This window comes from Onychostoma macrolepis, chromosome 15, assembly GCF_012432095.1.
Source record: "Onychostoma macrolepis isolate SWU-2019 chromosome 15, ASM1243209v1, whole genome shotgun sequence".
NCBI lineage: Eukaryota > Metazoa > Chordata > Actinopteri > Cypriniformes > Cyprinidae > Onychostoma > Onychostoma macrolepis.
Genome location: NC_081169.1, coordinates 15,817,244 through 15,832,634, shown reverse-complemented (window position 1 = coordinate 15,832,634; position 15,391 = coordinate 15,817,244). Strand labels below are relative to the sequence as shown.

At 36.8% G+C, this 15,391-nt stretch overlaps 1 protein-coding gene across 1 annotated transcript; it reads right to left on the bottom strand.

Moving 5' to 3' along the window:
• Window positions 1–1,691: 1,691 nt before the first annotated feature.
• Window positions 1,692–5,328, bottom strand: rnf26 (ring finger protein 26). The gene has a single exon (XM_058745469.1). It carries the CDS (start codon window positions 4,705–4,707, stop codon window positions 3,436–3,438), a length of 1,272 nt encoding a protein of 423 aa, XP_058601452.1. The 5' UTR covers window positions 4,708–5,328; the 3' UTR covers window positions 1,692–3,435.
• Between the last annotated feature and the right edge of the window lie 10,063 nt (window positions 5,329–15,391).

The following is a 15,391-nucleotide window of genomic DNA, read 5'->3' as shown; positions in this document are numbered from 1 at the left end:
TGAGTATCAGGATCCCAAGTGCTTGTTTTTCAGGAAGTTTATAGAAATGTTGAGGGTACAGTATCATGCTTTTGCTCTTTCTAAATGCTACAACAGTATTGAATTTCAAGATGATTTGTGAGGTTCATCGTAAAGTTACCCAAAAATGAAAATTCTGTCATCACTTACTCACCGTCGTGTCGTTCCAAACTCATAAGACTTTGGTTAATCTTTGTAACACAAATTGAGATATTTTTAATGAAGTCTGTAAGGTTTCTGTCCTTCCATTGAAAGTACAGGTAACCAAAAGGCAGAAGATACAAAAAGGTCATAAAAGCATTAAGACATCAATAACATTAATAAAAGCCTAAATTGAGTAAATAAGGACAGAATTTTTATTTTTGGGTGAACTAACCTTTTAAGAGAATGATGCCATTTGTCACGTTTTCTTCATGTTTATCCACTTGTCGTGAATAATTGAAGGGCTGATGTTCCTCAACATGGTAATTTATTTGAGGGTTAGTCAGAGTGTAGACCTTTACAAATAAGGGAGCAAAGGTTAACTTGTAGCCAGGTTCAAATCAATAAATCAATCAACAACACGTTTAAAAAATTTCCCACGTGCTTAGAATTGAATTCCCATACTCTATAATCTCTAGATTAACAAGATTGGGTTTAAAAAAAGACATTTAATAAAAGATCTTACCCTAAAGACTCATTGCAGTGTTGTGCGAATAACAGTCAATGAAGTGGTGCTTAGTTTTATTTCAAGGAACAAAATAAACGAGGAAATCCTCTTTAAAAAAATAGGACACTTTACTAAAATTTGATTTGGTAAATCCATCATGGCGCATCACTTCCTTAGCTTCCTTTAGGTTATTTTTAAAGCATTGTTCTAAAGTATGCCGTTACAGATAGCAGATATGAATGCTGTTTCTAAGTGCACAACAATGTGAGATTCAGATTTCTATTTGCTAAAAATGCTGGAATGTGGAGCTGTCCAGTGCTGAATGTGCCTCTTTTTATATTTATAGAAAAAAGCTTGCATTTCACACACATTATATCAAATGAACCACTTAAAGCTACTTCTCTACCACTTAAAATCTTTGAGTTTAATCTATATACCAACACTCAAGGTAAAAGTTTGAAATAACTTAAGGATTTCTTGTTTTAAATCTCATTGAATTAAGTTTCTTAAGCTAACAAATGCTGCATTTAATTAATCAAAAAGAAAGCAAAAACAGTAATACTGTGAAATATTATTAATATTTAAAATAATTGCTTTTTATTTAAATATGTTCTTAAGCAGCAAATCAACTTAGTAGAAAGATTGACAATATTATTGCTTTTACTGTGTTTTTCATTAAATAAATGCAGCCTTGGTGAACATAAGAGAACTAAGTTTGATTAGTAGTGTAGCTGAGTTGAACACTAGTTCTATTAGATTGATTGTGAAGCATGATAACCCTGGATCAGACTTCGGGAAACTCCCTTCCTATGATTTAACAACTGGAGGAAGTGGCCTCCATTATACTCTCTGGTTCATAAGGTCACACACCCACGATCAGCACCTTGAAATCTCGGTTTGTGTGCTGATCTCAGCATAGAAGTGGCATAAGTCATTTATCACAATCAAAGACATTGTTATGAATTGCATTTTAGTCCAATGACGAAACTACTACAAGTTGTGCTGAAGACAAAGACAATACGACCGCAGTCAAATACTGTTTATTGTTAATTTGGATAGTCAGTGAATGTGGTTTTGATATTATCCAGGCCTCTGGAGAGACAGACATCTGTTCTACCCACAAACATCAGCACTGGAGACCTTCAAAGAAAACAAACATCTGCGGTACGAGAATACAAAAGGCTTGGGGCTTAATATGGAATGAAATCACAGCTTGTTTAAAAACCTTAAAATTACAATGATAAACCATGGGTTAGTGCTTGTCAGCTGCATTGTGCTGAATTGAGAGTGACAGAAATAATTAGGGAGTCATTTTTAAGCTTGCATGGACCTTGCAAATGCTTTTTTTCTATTAAATGCACCTGATTGTCTTGCGCATTGTGCCTTTCTGAATGGGTTTTGAAACATCATGTAAAACCAAAATAATTGACATAAACCAGAAAAGCCTGTACGACCTTGTTTCTCTAATGCATAAGATGTTTTCCAAAATAGTGATTTCTAACATCATCCCCTGGTCAAAGCTGAGCTAAAAGCCTTTCTGCCACTCTGTTTTTACCGGTAACTGAATTGAATTACCGTCTCTCAAAACAAAAAAGCACAAAATTTCGATTTTGAAAATGCATTAATCAATACCACTTGAGCAGTGAGCGAGCCTTAATGCTGTTCAATAATAAATGACAAAAACAGCATGACTACATCATCAGATTGTAGAATGGCTTCTGAAAATATCGTAGTGACACTTGCATTTAAAAATAGTGCAAAACGGCTTTGGTGGAATGATTAAAAAGTATGCAAAGCAAGACAAATTTTTCACAAAAAAATACGATGTTGTAGATGCTCCCATGAAACCTTTGATCACCTTTACAGTCAGGCAAAAAATTAAGCAGACAACAAATCATACTAAGGCCGAACATTAGTTGTAGTATACAAATATTCCTCATAAACATCACAATAACCCACAAGCAATCGACAAGACTTCAATCCATCAATTAACATTGAAAAGCTGCATGTTTGTAAGAAACATTTGAACTTTAAACTAGCATTTCTGGCTATATTAACACTTCCTCCAGTGAAAAAGTCCATCCCATGTCCTCTTGCATCAAAATACACCGACATATTTGTTTAGAAATGTTTTTGCTTGTAAACATTTCTTAATCTGTGCCATTTCTCTCCTGATTCAGACGAGTTGACTTTTTCACTGGAGAAAGACACTTTTGGAATGGAATTAAAAACGTCTCACAGCTTTACACTTCACAAAACACCAATTGCTGGACTGAAGTCATGTGAATTACTTTTGATTATTGTGAGGTTTCAAAAGTTCCCACAAAACCTTTGATCACTTTTACAGTCAGGCAAGAAAATCAAGTAGACAATAAATTCATACTATAAGGCCCAACGTTAGTATTGTAGCATACAAATGTTCCCCATAAACACTTGACAATTATAAATCTTTGATCTTCACAATTAACACCCCATTTTTTATGTTTTTAATACAAAGCTTACATTCATGTGATATTGCTGTATGAGAAAAATAGTGTTCTATCTTCTACAAGCTGATGAAAAAAGTTACAATGAATATAAAATCATAAGAAAGCGGAGTCATCAGCCTCACAATCACAATTTATAAAAGGTTGTGATTTAAATCTATATACAAGCAACAGTAATGGAATGAACATCTATGAAAAAGGAACAAGTGGTTTCCCACATTTCAAGAACAGTGCTGCTCAAAAAACCTGAGGATGACAGAAACACATCCGTAAACGCTTCCCTCAGAGATACACGTCCATGGTCTGAAGGATCATGTGGCGGCACAGGGGGCAGTTTTGTTGGTAGATAGGCTGGCTGAGCAAAATGTCGGTGCAGTCTCTACACAAGCACAAGTGACGGCACGGCAGGAGCACGACAGTCTTGGTGCTGTCCTGACAGATCACGCACTTCTTCCTCTCTTCTTGCTCCTGCAGAAGAGTCAGCAGGTTGTCAGCTGGAGGGCCTTTGCAACTGTCCTCCGAAGGAAACTTCCGGAGTGGCCTGTGAGTGCTGGAACTGGGAAGCGGCAGGTTTATAGGGTCGTCCACTTGGTTGGCGTCCTCAGGCACGATTTCCGGCACATTTAGGTCAACTTGAGGCTCAGGGTTGGGATCAGGCTGTCTAACATCCCTCTCTGCCACTTCCATCCTCGCAGGAACCATTATCTGGCTGCGATGCCAGGCCAATCGCTGCCACACGTTCCTCTCGAGCACACAGAGGCGGTGTAGAGCCCTCCGGAGACGCCGTAGGATGGGAACAGCGTTGATGTAGTTGATTACAAGTCGTGGGAGCGCGGGGTTTAGATATACGGTGGCACTCGCAATTATGATCAACGTGAGCAGCAGCCCGTAAGAGTTGAGCAGGAAAATGCTCACAAATACATGGCACACGGATCCCAGGAACTCCATCGCCAGTCTGCATGGCGTCCACAGCAGGATGGAGGTGCCGACAAGACTGCTGTAAAGAAACGTAAGCACCGTCAAAGTCAGCTCAAGTGCTTTCTGCAAAGGGCAGGACACCGCTTCCACCGTGCTGACCACCACAGAGTATAAATTCTGCGTGCCTATGAGCAGCAAGTTGATGATCGTGTTGATGAAATACAGCAGCAAGCTGAACACAATTCCACAGCCTTCCCAGGCCTGTCGCAGCAAACCGTGTCCCGACAACAGTCCACGGTGGAGAAGCTCTTTGGTGCGGAGCAATACATGCGAAGACAGGTATCCGATCATCTTGAAGCTTTCCAGGATGCCTCCCAGCAGCTGCATCCAGCCTCCGACCATGTTATGGGTCACGACGGTCACTCCGTCCCTCATGGTGATGATGCAAAGCAGAGCGAGATTCCAGCACTCTGACAATGAAGTTGTGAGTAGCATGGGCAGACTATTGATAAAGGAGATCACTGCCACCAACAGCTGAATTATTGAGCTGACAATCACAAAATTTAAATCCAGGAGGAGGCAAATGACTTCTATGCATTTTCCAATTGAACTAAAAACAAAGTGCAATAGACCCATAATAAGGATGTCCGCTTGTGAAACTGTCGCCTTTGTTTGCTGAAATGGACTATATATTATCTGTCGTATTATTTGTGCTGTCAAACGACATAGTTGAGTCTGTAGTTACACAAACAAACAGCTGTCGTAGCCAAGTTAGCTCGCGTGCTAACCCATTCGCACCTTTAATAACGCTGACGTCTTTGCAAACCACTTGGTGTTAAAATAAAATCAACTGAAGTCGTATTATAACCGACCATTAGCTGGGAATGGCATGTCCTCTGTTTTGGACCGAAACACTCATCCTAAACATGGGTCGCATAGTGAAGTTGCTGCTCACACATGGACGGCAACTGCTCGGCGGATGTTTACGTTTGAAAATCGAAAACGGCTGGCGTTGGCTGGTTGTGTAAAGATGTATCCCACGTAGAGGTTCATTATACACGGTGTAATTCAAGCGTCCCCGTTATTTTGTGAAGCTCCAAGACGACGACAAACTCGCGTTTTTGTTTGGATTATTAATGGGTTAGAATCGAAAGCATCATGTTCTGTTTCAGTCCGTTGTTTCCGCTTTACAACACGCGCTTGAAGTGGATCAACCCGGCGCTCGAGCTGCGCAGACATGCGCATTTCCACCTTCTCTTGGTCATTTTATTGTGCATGCATTGATTATATTACAGATAATGTCGTCTTTTTTTTGTGGAGATTTAGAGGCTGGGGAAAATTAAATCATTCGTGATTAGCAGTTCAAACAAATAAATCCTTATCTATGCTATTTTAAATTTCGAACAGCTGTATTGGCATGCCTGATTGAATCACTGCCGTAATTTATTTATTTATTTGTTGGTTGGTTGGTTCAGACATTAGGCTTTTGTCCTTAGAATACTGGACATGTTCTACAATATGCACTTTGTTTCCATTTGAAATGTTTTTACAGTTTTGATTCACAAAACATAGGCCCACAAAGGTTTAAATTAAAAGTCCAGTTACACAAAGTTGTTTCTTAAAGACTAAAAATACTTATGTTATAAATAATCGTTTCACTGTTTAAAATCAGCTGAAAATCCAGTAATAGTCTGTTTTGTGACAGACAAAATGGTAGAAAATGTTCAATAGTCTTTTGTAGCTAAGGATTATGCACAGAAAATGACTGTCAAAAACATACACTGAGAAATATTTACTGGAGTAAATTGCGTGACAACTAGCCCTGGGGCCTGTACCATGAAGCCGGATTAGCTGGCTAGCCAGGTAAGTTTCAGTTTAGTTTGCGCCAACTCTGGGTTTTAGGTACTATGAAGGTAGCTCGGCTTTAATCGTTGTTTGTCGCCATGGTATCTTATGCTGCACGTGCCACACAGAGAGATAGTGTTCTGTCTGCTGCAAGCTCACCTCTGTGTGGGAGACTGTGTGAAAGTGTGCCGGTTTCAACAGGGACACTGTATTTCCCTCTACTGCAGAACACACAGTCAGCCACATGTAAAACTTTTAAAAGGTAGTAATGCATTGCACACATACCCAGTGTCACTTGCTTAGAGGAGCCAGCACCAGGGTCAGATTGTACAGCACCTGTAATACCATCCATAATCGGCCGCCCCTTATTGCTACTCAGAGCCAGCTCCTCTGCCACAGTGTATTAGTTTTCCGAATGTCACACTTTTTTCTGTTTGCTGCAAAAGAGTTTTTGTGAAAATGTTCACGAAAATAATAAAAGGTTATGGTAAATACTCACCACTTTGAATTATATTTTTATATTTTGTCTTTATCTGCTGCCAAGAACGTTTGTAGTTGGGGTTGCATCTAAAAATCAATGAATAGCCTATTAATGTATATGACACAGGCCTAATATACAGTCACATTTTTATATACAAATACGTTTATACATACAGTATACGTATATACATTTTAATTTAAGCATTAATACATTTTTAAAATAAAACTAACGGTTAACATTACGTCTAATGCACAGTGAAGTAACAGGAGTAACTTGAACAACTAACGGAATTAACATTAGATTAATAAATGCTGAAAAACTATCGTTCATTGTTAATTCATGTTAGCTAATGCATTACGTTCTCTAAACAGATACAACCTTATTGTAAAGGCATCATATACACGCGCGCACACACATACATCATGCACATCATTTTTAATTAATATTGAACGTATATTTGTTTAACTTACGCATTAACGCAATCAGCGATCTTTTTTCCAACACTCTTCTCTTGCTTTGGCAGCAGAGACAGTATTACTGCGTGCTTGAAACACATGTGTATATTCCTCATACTTTTGAATAATTACTTCTTGCTCCTCCGCAGAAAAATAGACAGCTCCAGCTCTATCCATATTGAACGCGATTGGTTGTTCGGTGCCGACGTCACTCTTTTATGTGCACGAGCCCGTGGAGTAATCATAGCTTAAGGATCAAAGCCCGAGTTGACAGAGAAAGTTGATGAGCTGCTTCATGGTACCAATGATTGCATCGGTTAGGTTTTGTCAACTCAAAACTAATCCTGTAACTCTGAATTTGTTCAGCCACCATCATGGTACAGGCCCCCGGTCTTTCTAAGTTATTATTTAAGACATTTTCCAGCTCAATCATCACAGTATCTGTTCTGTCATGTAGTGGACTTGCTGAGAAAATATTTATTTTAAATTTCAAAGGAAATAATTATCTTGTCTGCTCATTTGAGCTGGACAAATAAACAAAATGATGATTTCCATTTTTGTCAGTCAAGCTTGAAGAAAATATTTAACTGATTGATGGCTTATAGAACAAAAGAGAATGCCAATAGAGAAAGAATAGCCAAATTAGCTAGTATTGCATTTATGAATGCCTCTATTAATATTTAAAGGGCAAAAGTCACACAGAAACACACACACACACACACTTAGACACATGCAAACACACAAACAATGTGACGTGTTGGAACGCAAAACTCCTGCTTTGCTGAGCATTTGTCAGGGCCGTTAGGTCGAACACTTTTTAACCTTCATCTGAGGCCAAACAGACATTCTCAGCTGAGGGCCTCTTGGGAAAATAAACAAACTATACTGATCTGAGGCCCCCATTTGGAAGTAACAAAGCCCTGGAGAATAGATTTCCTTTGACAGATTTCCTTCTTCTTGACCATAAAGCAAAACATATCTATGTTTTCCATTCCTACGGGTCACTTCCACACCATTAAACTCAGTGACAGTCCTCAAGTGCTCCTGTCTGCTCCTTGCTTGAACATTAAAGGAAATCTTCTCTCATGAGGCAAACAAAATACTTGATTTTGTTGAAGGCTATTCTATTGTTTCACTGACCCATTTCTTAATAAAACATGTATTTCCTCATATGTGACGACAGCCGTTGGATTCTGTTCAAACAACAACGTGGAAATATTTTTAATGTGCTTTCTTAGCACATGCTACACATTTTTTCACAATCAATGACATTTCATGCAGTCCACGTAATCCTTTTCTGTTGAGAATACATAAATCAAGTGAAACTGAACAGTGGATTTCTAGTTCCCTGCATGCTTTGCATGGGGCTGGATTGGGAAAGTAAATGTTGAATGTATTTATGTATTTTTAAGTAAAGGGAAACATTTGTTAGTGTTTTGTGTTCAGTTATCTTGAAGATTTAGAAGTAGTTATGTCATGTTGGAGGTGTTTTTTTTTCCCGTGGCTATACCGTTATGGAAAGCTTAGCTTGCTTAGCTTGTTGACTAATAAATATTGATGCTACCATGTGTCATTGTTAGTTAGCAATCAGCTGGAAGAACCTCAACAGAGTTAATTTGGTAAGTCTCAGTTTTAGTGAGGTTTACTTAATTTAGTTAAGCTTTTTCTTAAACTTCCCTAAATAACGACTTGTCTTAGACTTGTTATACAACCTTATACCTAGTATGTTGTTAAATGTATGACGTTTTCTCATTTATGAACATTGCTACAAATTGTCAGCACAATGTGTTGTGGAATACTTACAAAATTTCTATTACAATTAGAAAGCTTGTTGGTCAATTTGATCTGCATGTTTCAAAATTAAAGGCAACTACACAGACCCAAAATAACATTTTTGACATATTTTGTTTATCAGAAGAAACTTACACTACACTGAAGGCATACAGTATATTTTATCAGTTTATACAGGACTATTTTGCTGGAAATCGAAACTTGAGCCACTTCCAGCAAACTGATCCTGAATAAACTGATAAGTAGCACTAGTTTAAACTACAGCAAAACTCACAGAAGAGGTGCTTTTTCACACTTCTGTTTAAAATGTCAAATGTTTTAAAAATGGTTGATACTGTTCATCATACTCAGTTTATAGAAAACGTTTTAAAAAGTTAAGTACCGTTTTAAAAATCATGTGTTCTCATATTTATTTTTTTTGTAATGTGTGAGTATTAATGTTAAAGGTTTGCTGTTTTAACAGATTACCCTTAATTTTAATAGTTCATTTTAGACATTAATAGTAAGTTTGCAACTACATAACAACTAACTAAACGTCATATAACTCTCAGCAGAGTATTAATAGACTGTTAAGTTAGAATTAGTATAACTTGAAATGTTTTTGAAAAAACTTATAGTAAGAAGAATGTCTGTTGTTGAAGATACTCTATCAACATAAAGTCTTACCTTACAACAGATGTTTCTGTTTTTCATGTATGTGATTTTTATTAATTTTATCGAATTCAGTTATGGTCAACTGACCCCAAACATAATGATCGTACCCAGATTTCGAACCATATAACAGGGTTAAATTGCAGCTGGTGCTGTGTTGACTCAGGAAGTTTATCAAAAGCAATATGAGGAGTATATTAATAGTCCCTCAGTTAGAGACAGACGGATGATGCAGTAATCCAGAAGCTATATGGGAAAACACAAACTCTCAACAGAAGAAACCACTGGTGTGTTGTCTGGTCACAACCTAGGCTACGACCTCACATACCACAGCAACCCACGAGCTCCAGCCAAGTTCAACACTTGAGCGAGCTTAAAAAGAAAGAAAGATAGGAAGGGAGAATGAAAGGGGTAGAGAAAATATTGATATGTTCAATTGGACAGTCCCTTGGGCTTATAGTCTTGGTCTGTGAAAATTTGCCTTCCCAGCGATATAATTTTTACCAGGGCGTGATCTTTCTGTATCAGATTCATACCCCTAACAAAGGAAATGCAGCATAGTTGTGCTATAAAGATTCTGAGATATGCATATTCAAGCTGCATGTTTGCCCTTCTAGTTTTCATGTTTGCCCTTATTTGGTTTTGTTCCAGTTCTTGTCATTAGTTAATCATCGTTTATTATCCCCACCTGTTTTGGATTAATCATCTCGTTTACTCCTTTGTTTTTCTGTTCTTTATAAGCATTCAGTTTCGATGCAGTCTACATCAAAGTGTGTATTTTCAGATCTCCTGAGTTTTCTATTAAATGTTACCTCTTACGAAAATCTCCTGTTGTCTCCAGCGCCTTCCTGCCTTGACACACCATTACACCGCAAAGGCTAACATATATTTCAGGCCACCATGTTCTGCTACCAAATATATATATATATATACATATATTATAAAAAATGTATAAATCATTGGAATGAGTAGATGAGTTATACATATATGTATTCCCAAAGGACCAGGTCAAATTTATTTACAGTGCCTATAGAAAGTCTTCATACCCCTACATTTTTTCACATTTTGTTATATTGCGTTCTTATGCTAAACTGCTTTAATTACTTTTTTCCCCCCACATAAATCTACACCCCACTCACCATAATGACAAAGCATAAACCGGATTTATCACAACTTTGCAAATTTATTAAAAAGGAAACACTGAAAAAATGACCCCTTTCATACCCTTTGCTTTGACACTTGAAATTTAGATCAGGAGCATTCCAGTTTCACTGGATCGTCTTTAAGATGTTTCTACACTCTGACCGGAGTTAACCTGTGGCAAATTCAGTTGATTGGACATGATTTGGAAACACACACACACACCTGTCTATATAAAGTTTAACAGCTGAAATGGATGTCAGAGTAAAAACTAAGCCATGAGGTCAAAGGAATGGCCTGCAGAGCTGAGAGACAGGATTGTGTTGAAGGTTCACAGGAGCATTTGGCCTCCATAATCCTTAATGGATGAAGTTTGAAACAATCAGGACTCTAGATACATTTACATTTACATTTACATTTACATTTAGTCATTTAGCAGACGCTTTTATCCAAAGCGACTTACAATTGGGGAATACATAGAGCGATTAATCTTGAAGAGGCAATCAGACATACGAAGTGCTTGCAACACCAAGTCTCAGGCATTGTTCAAATAAATACAAACTACCAAAGGAAGGAATAAGTAAAGATAATTTTTTATTTTTATTTTATTTTTTTTTAAGTTTAGGATGAAGTCAAGTGCTGTCGAAAGAGATGAGTTTTCAGTTGTTGCTTGAAGATTGACAGGGATCCAGCATTCCGGATAGAGGTGGGAAGATCGTTCCACCAGCCAGGAATGGTGAATGAGACCAATCTACTATTGTAGATCTAGCCTCTTGGCCAAACTGAGCAATCAAAGGAGAAGGGTCTTGGTTAGAGAGGTAATCAAGACATTGATGGTCACTCTGGTTGAGCTCCTTGATCTTATATGGAGATGGGAGAAACTTACAGAAGGACAAACATCACTGCGACACTCCACCAATCTGGGCTTGATGGCAAAGTGACCAAACTCAAGCTTCTCCTCAGTGAAGATACATGAAACCATGATTGGAATTTACAAAAATACACCCAAATAACTCTCAGACTATGAAAAAAAAAAAGATTCTCTGGTCTGATGAACCTCAATTCCTTATTCATGTCTGAGGGAAACCAAACACCGCTTATCACCTGCATAATACTATCCCAACAGTGAAGCATGGTGGTCATTCAGCGGCAGGGACTGGGGAAGTGATCAGAGAAGACGGAAAGCTGAATGCAGATAAATACAGAGATATCCTTAATGAAAACCTGGTTCAGAGTGCTCAGAACCTCAGACTGGGCTGAAAGTTCACCTTCCAACACAACAATCACCCTAAGCACACAGCCAAGACAATGCAGGAGTGGCTTAGGGACGACTCTATGAACGTCCTCGAGTGACTTGTAACCAATCAGACATCTTTGGAGAAACCTATAAATGGCTGTCCACCGATGGTCCCCAGCCAACCTGACAGAGCTTGAGATGATCTAAAGAGAAGAATGACAAAAAAAACAAAAAACAAATGCAGATGTGCAAAGCTTGTTGCATCATACCCCCCCCCAAAAAAAACCTGAGGCTGTAATTATTGCCAAAGTGCTTTAACTAAGTTTTGAGTTAAGGGTATGAAGACTTGTGCAATGTCATTTTTTCAGGATTTCCTTTTTAATAAATTTGCAAAGTTGTGATAAATCCGGATTTTGCTTTGTCATTATGGTGAATGGGGTGTAGATTTATATGGAGAAAAGTAATTTAAAGCAGTTTAACATAATAACGCAACATAACAAAATATGAAAAAAATGAAGGGGTATGAAGACTTTCTATAGGCACTGTATATCTTCCCATCACCACAGAAACATCCTTACTCCATGATCAAGACCGTTGATGTCAGTGTCTCCTTGAAACAAACCCTGTTTTTGTGAAGACTCTTTTGCGCACATATAGGACCCTAAATGTCTTCTGCTCCCTGTCCTTGAGCCCCTTCACTCCTCAGACGTTCACAGCCACCACCCTTGTGTTTAACAGACAATAGCCCCTCTCATTCAAGCAGACAACTCCAAAAAATATTCCCCAGGGTCCAGAATGGAAAGAATGACTTCTTTCCTACTTCCTTCCTGTCATTGAAGGAAAAGCATGGTTCTTTCCACTACTTCAAGAAAGCAAGACAATGATATGGGATTCACAGATATTAATCATTCTGGTGGGTTATCATCAGTAAAATCACAACTGATTGTCTATTGTAAGTTACAACTTAAGGTAACAAAATAGCAGCTATTATGTGGATAAAAAGGACTAACAAGCCGGACAGGACTTGAACTCTTCAGTGCTTTTTTTCTCCTAGACATGTGAATGGTAGGCAGAACATATTGTGGTAGGCAGAGCATGTCTAACATGATCCACCTTTAATGGACTGAAAAGAGAGACATGTAGGCACCATATGCTTGTCTAAATTTTGTATTCATCTTGTCTTTAAACATGTTCATATGGCATTTTACAACATTATTTATTAGTAGAAGTAATTAAAAAAACATTTGTCCACTTTAGACATTAAACTAACTATAAGTAACTTTGTAACTACATGTCAACTACATGTCAGCTAATTGTCATTAATTTGCAACTACGTCTACTAACTCTTAAGAATAAGTTGACATATTTGCAAAGTTTCTCATAGTCAGTATGTTGTGGACCCATCAAAATAAAGTGTTAGAAGTTATTAAGCAGACAGTCTACTAATACTCTAATGACTGCTAGTTGATGTAGTTGCAAAGTTACATACTGTTAGTAGAATGTCTAAAGTGGACTATCGAAATAAAGTGTTACCAATTCTTTATTTTGTGAATACCACAATTATAGGTATTTATTTCTGTATATGTTAAACCCAATTGATGTTATGTTTATAAAATGGGAACTTGGCACTTACACTCCAAACCCAGAATGGGACTTTAGCCACACTTAAAGGAATAGTTTACTCAAAAAGTAGATGAGTTTGTTTCTTTATCCAAACAGATTTAGAGGATTTTAGCATTACATCACTTGCTCAAAAGTGGATCCTCTTGTTGCCGTCAGAAGTCCAAACAGCTGATAAAAACATCACAATAATTCAAAACACAACTCCAATCAATCATTTAACTTCTTGTGAAGCAAAAAGATATGTGTTTGTAAGAAATAAATACACCATTAAGCCGTTTTAACTTCGTCGCTTCTGGACAAAATACAAATACAAGTCTTCCTATTTAACTCTATTCAAACTGTAACGTCTTTTTGTAAACTGTTATATGAAAACATATTTGTGCTTTCATTAAATAATGCCTTTGGTTTGATATTGTGCTATATAATGCAGTTTCATTGATACATTTTTAAGTATTCTATTCTATTCTATTCTATTCTATTCTATTCTATTCTATTCTGTTCTGTTCTGTTCTGTTCTGTTCTATTTTATTCTATTCTACACTACACTTTCTCTGTATTACTGCATAAATGTTACCATCATAGTGGTCAGATCTTCATTAACTAAATAAAGAGAACCCAGTTAAATGATCATTTTATTATTTTCCACTAATTTATCAAACAAAATGATCCAGAAGTAAATATTCTATTCTATTCTATTCTAGTTTATACTATGGAATGAAGAATGCATTTCAGGAATACAAACCAAACTAATTGGTAAAACTTTGGTAACTTGAAATAGATCTCATAAACAATTTTACTTTGATACATAAAGTTATGTAAAATGTGAACAAATGAATTTGCATCTCTTGTTTTTTGTCAGCAGAGCACACTCTCCTCCAGGTGTGCAAACATTACCCGAGGTCTCCAGAGCACAGCTGTCAACATCATACTCACAAACTACAGCCAGCAACCTATTACTTTGACGAAATACGGCCCTTACGTCAAACTGAGCTCTGAAACTAAAAATGAGCATCTCAAAAGGGATTTGACTTGGTGGGTTATGTGAGGGAATAAACCATGTCAAATTGATTCTCGACTTTAGTCCCACAGGAAATCTTCAGCCTATTTTCAAATACATATTCCTTGGTTTGTCTCGTAATTAGTTCTCAGCAGTAGATCATTGGATGGATGATCAGATTACAGGCTCTCCGAATCTGTTTTTCATCCACTAATGGTAGACAGTTCAAATAAAGTCAATTTAGAAACTATTTAAAAAGCCAACTAAAAGCCTCATTATCAAGAACAATAGCATTTATAATGACCGTTGATAAATATAGAAAGCACTTATTAAGACTTCAGGCTCCGTCGCCTGAATAAATATCAGGTCAAACTACTGCTCATGCGCTTAGATTGCATGTCAGAAAATATACGTCATATACTTCAGGAGACACCTCCCCATGTCTCTCAGCCAAACAGCAGTAACTAAATGTATTATCATGAGAAAACAATCAATATTGTATATACTGTACACTGACACTAGAAAGTTTGTGAACCCCTTTGCTTTCTCTGTATTAGTGCATACATTTTACCAGCATAGTGATCAGATCTTACCAGTTAAATGATCATTTTATTAGTTTTATTAATTTATAGAACAGCCCTTCTGAAAAAATATAACACCAACATTTTGGTTTAAATGAGAATTTCTGTCTTGTTGTTGTCATTATTAATGACCAATATATGCTAATTATTCATATACACATGGAATCAAATATCTTAATATAAATATTACAAATATTAATATCGATATTATATACGTTTTTTAATAAATACAAAAATAAAACTAAAATTACTCAAATTCACAATATAATATATACAATACAATACAATATAAATATACTATACAGTACAAAAATGATATTCACTTTGAGATTTGCTAAAGATTACATTTAAAAGTGTTATCAATTAAATTATTGATTTTTTATTTTATTTTATTTTTTAAATTAACCTTAAGGGTTAGGTCATCGAAATATGAAAATAGGTGAAATAAGCATGTACATAAAATATCCAATCAAGCAAAATGTTGGCCAATATGTATAAATCCTGAAACTGAAGCACAAC

What these genes read in the sequence shown, in the direction of transcription:
- rnf26 (XM_058745469.1), bottom strand. Translation starts at nt 4,707, where the DNA reads ATGGGTCTATTGCACTTTGTTTTTAGTTCAATTGGAAAATGCATAGAA.